Source organism: Thermobia domestica, chromosome 10 (genome assembly GCF_964235325.1).
Source record: "Thermobia domestica chromosome 10, izTheDome1.hap1.1, whole genome shotgun sequence".
Taxonomy (NCBI): domain Eukaryota; kingdom Metazoa; phylum Arthropoda; class Insecta; order Zygentoma; family Lepismatidae; genus Thermobia; species Thermobia domestica.
The window spans coordinates 69,442,789-69,446,369 of NC_137463.1; the positions used below are offsets into that span (position 1 = coordinate 69,442,789).

Below are 3,581 nucleotides of genomic sequence, written 5' to 3' on the forward strand. Positions count from 1 at the left end.
GTAGGAAGAACGCTATCCGCTGCAAGGATGACAGTGGAGAGAGGGGGAAGATTCTTTGGTAGTGCTTCTAACCCCTGTCGATACTAACCTCCAGCATAAATAAAAACAATGGATAACAAACCTACTTAACGCAATTTATATATATTATGGTAGGCTAACCTGTAGCTTCAGGTATTTATAAAGGTTCAATACCGTCCATACAATCCATCTCATCATCATCGTCTTCCGTCTCGTCGTCACTATTACTTTTACTGTCTTCGGCCAAGTTTATTGTAATGCTTTCAGTAAGAACATCTAACTGAGATTCTATTTGCAAATATACTTGTTCATATCTTCGTACTTTATCACACCTAGCCTTCCATTCTTTCGCTGTTATCATTGTAAATTTCTCATCGACGATTCATCGCATCGTTAATGGAAAAAGTGGTATTTCTTGCTGCTATATATTCTTTGATTGCAGCCCAAATAAACTCTATCGGGTTTGGATCAGGATGATACGGGAGCAAACGAAGAACTGAATGTTCATATTCAGCAAAGAGCGAATCTACTTTAAATGTCCGAACACGAGGTTTATTAGCTTTGATTAAATTACGAATATAAAGTTCAGGTTTGTACATATTGGAAGAAATGTTGTGTCTTACAAGCCAATCGATCATTGCAGCTTTACAAGGTGATGATTTCGGTGAAGAATCTAAACAGACATTGTGATATGGTGCATTGTCTATCACAAGAACTGAATTGCTTTGCAAGTTTGGAACCAGACGCGACTTCAACCACTTTTCATAGTTTTCATAATTCATGACGTGATAATCGCCAGATTTCGTTCCAGATTTGATCATGAGTAACGCTTTGGAATTAAACCGTTTTCTTCGACAGTATGCATGATTATAATGCGTTGTCCTTTTGAAATTGGTGCGAGTGAACCTGTATTATTCTTATCGCTCCACGCATATTGTTTTGTGTGCGACAAATGCAAGTACGTCTCATCCATGTAAATTATTGGGCGGTTCTGCCTTTTATAATGATCTATAGCTCGCAAACAATCTCTTTGACCGAAATTCATCTTTTTCAATAAGTAGTTGCCTATTCTTTTCAGCCTTAATCAATCTAAATCCTAAGGAACGGTTTATTTTCCATAAAGACGAAGTGCTTCCATTAAAATTAATCTTTTCTCGAAGTACTTGCAACAGTGATTTTAAAGAAGGTCGTTGACTGTGAACAATATGAAATTCATTAATTGTTCAACGATAAGCACCGAATGCACTTTTACATCTTATTAAATAAATAGGCTACTTTATTGTTAAGTTTTTTCTAATTGAAGATGAGAAAAGGAAGGCTGCAGATTGATTCAGATTGTCTTTGTCATCCCTTCCCAGAAATCTTCAAATCGCCAAATTTTAGTTCACCGTTGTGGCAGTTAGCAATACTATTAGGATAGCCTGTTTCTTTCAAGTGTGTTGGTTGATTTCAGGGTCATAGCTCATGCTATCCCTCGTGCCCTGTATATTACTTTTTTTGTGTACATCTGTAAACCAATAGTAGGCTTCAAATTTATCACGAATTCCTTTAATTGTTAAACGTATCAATGGGTTCCAGATTCATTCTGCCAGTGTCTTTGCACCTTACTGATGGTTTCATCCTTTATATACTATTTCAAAGTTGTCTATCTTTCTTCTAATATCATCTTTGCCTCCATGTTGCTTTACTCACGTCACGTACACACGCACGCAAACACACAAACACAAATGAAAATATTGCCGTCGTGCAGTTTTAGAACATAACAGCAAACATACACTAAAAGTATAACACTATACCAGAAATGACATGTTTCCCCTAATCCATTTCAGAGTTCTTCACAATCACACAATTTAGAATACAAGAATGAAATTAGTAACAAACAAAATGTTCTTAAATTCGTTAGGTATTCACCGATTAGGAAATGAAATGATTTCTAATTTTTAAAATGTAACCGTGTATTATATCAATATTTGATTAATTTTCAAATACAAAATTAATTGTAACAATTTAAGGAATCTGTAACCGCAAATGTAATTTGTAACTCAAAAAAATTAGAATTAAAGAATGTAATTTTTTGAGTCGCATATACAAAAGGAATCGACTTTGGGAAAGTATATTAAAATTACTGAAACCCATCCTATAAATATCTAACTATTTATATCAATCCATACTCTTAATACGGTTCGGATTGCTTAAGGCACTAGCATACTTCGCTGTTCTGTGCCTTTGAAAAATTACTAAAAAGTAATTAGAATAGAATTACTGAATTGTTGCAAAAATAAATAAACATTTACCACTCTTTTCTAAAAATAGTCTTTTGGAACTGAAAACAGTCGGCTATTAATTTGCGAATGATTCAATCAACATAACTTTCTGTTTATTCATATTCTCTTTGTGCAGGTAACCGTGAATATCTAAAAGTAAGTTTTCTCTTTTGTTCAATTTGGAATATTCTAAACAACATAGCAGGAAATGTGAATGTGAAGTACTAGTTTCTCTCAGAGCCACCTATTGTGTTTCACTTAAATAGGTAGACTATTCTTGTATAACAAAATATAAGGTACTCAGTGATGCCAACCCGCGAGAAAAATCCCATATTGTGAGATTTTTCTGACAATGGTTGTCGGAATGGGATAAAGGGAATTTATGTAAAAAAAAAAATAGCAGGAATTATGGGATGTTTCATACATGTATTCCATTGACATCAACAAAATATTCTATGGGCGAATAGACAAACGAGTCTCCACTAAACGAAGAAATGAATGCTAATTATTAAATGTTATTACAATAAAATGCAGTGGTATTGAGGTAATCAACACGGGCGTTATAAAAAATAAATAAGTCATTTCCTAAAAAAGCTTTCAGATCAAAATTTTCCACTATTTTGAACCTGTGATGAGAGGATCGTCCGTTGATTAGAAATTTGATTATGGCTGTGTGTTTCATCTTTATAGGTCCACATGAAACACCAACAACTTTCGTAATTTCTTATGACAATTTAGTTTTAGGACATAGCAATGATTTATCTAAAATTGATATTGTACTTGCCGTATCTGCAATTATTTTTAATGGTTTCTTTCTCAGTTGTATTGTAAATCTAACCATGTCCTCTTCAATTTCTAATGGAGTCTGTATCTCTTCTCCCTGAACATTTTTTTGTTTATATTGACGGTGTACACTAGTATTATTACTCTCTACAGGTGGGGCCTTTTTCTTGTTATCTGTACATCCACCGTCAGCATGTAGAGCCGTTGTCAGTTTAAATTATGAGTCCCCTGTATCTGATTCAATAGGGAAGGGTTTTGTATAGGAACATAATATGTCGTACCATTACTTTGCATGTGATGTACACCCTGCATTTGATTAAAACTAGGTACCTGTTGTACATGAGACACATTAGTATGGTGACAACAACACTGGTTGTTATGATAATTTGCGCGTCCTGATCTAAAATTTCCACGACGACCACGGCCTCGAAAATTGTTATTTTTCCCTCTAAAATTGTTGTATTGACTATTGTTTCTACTTTGATTATTCTTAAAATTGCCTCTCTTACTACGTCG

The 3,581-nt window shown here is 34.2% G+C and overlaps 1 protein-coding gene across 1 annotated transcript; it reads right to left on the reverse strand.

The window, feature by feature from the left end:
* Positions 1-389: 389 nt before the first annotated feature.
* LOC145661499 (uncharacterized) lies at positions 390-839 on the reverse strand. Its single transcript, XM_081726816.1, has one exon. It carries the CDS (start codon positions 837-839, stop codon positions 390-392), a length of 450 nt encoding a protein of 149 aa, XP_081582942.1.
* Positions 840-3,581: the final 2,742 nt, after the last annotated feature.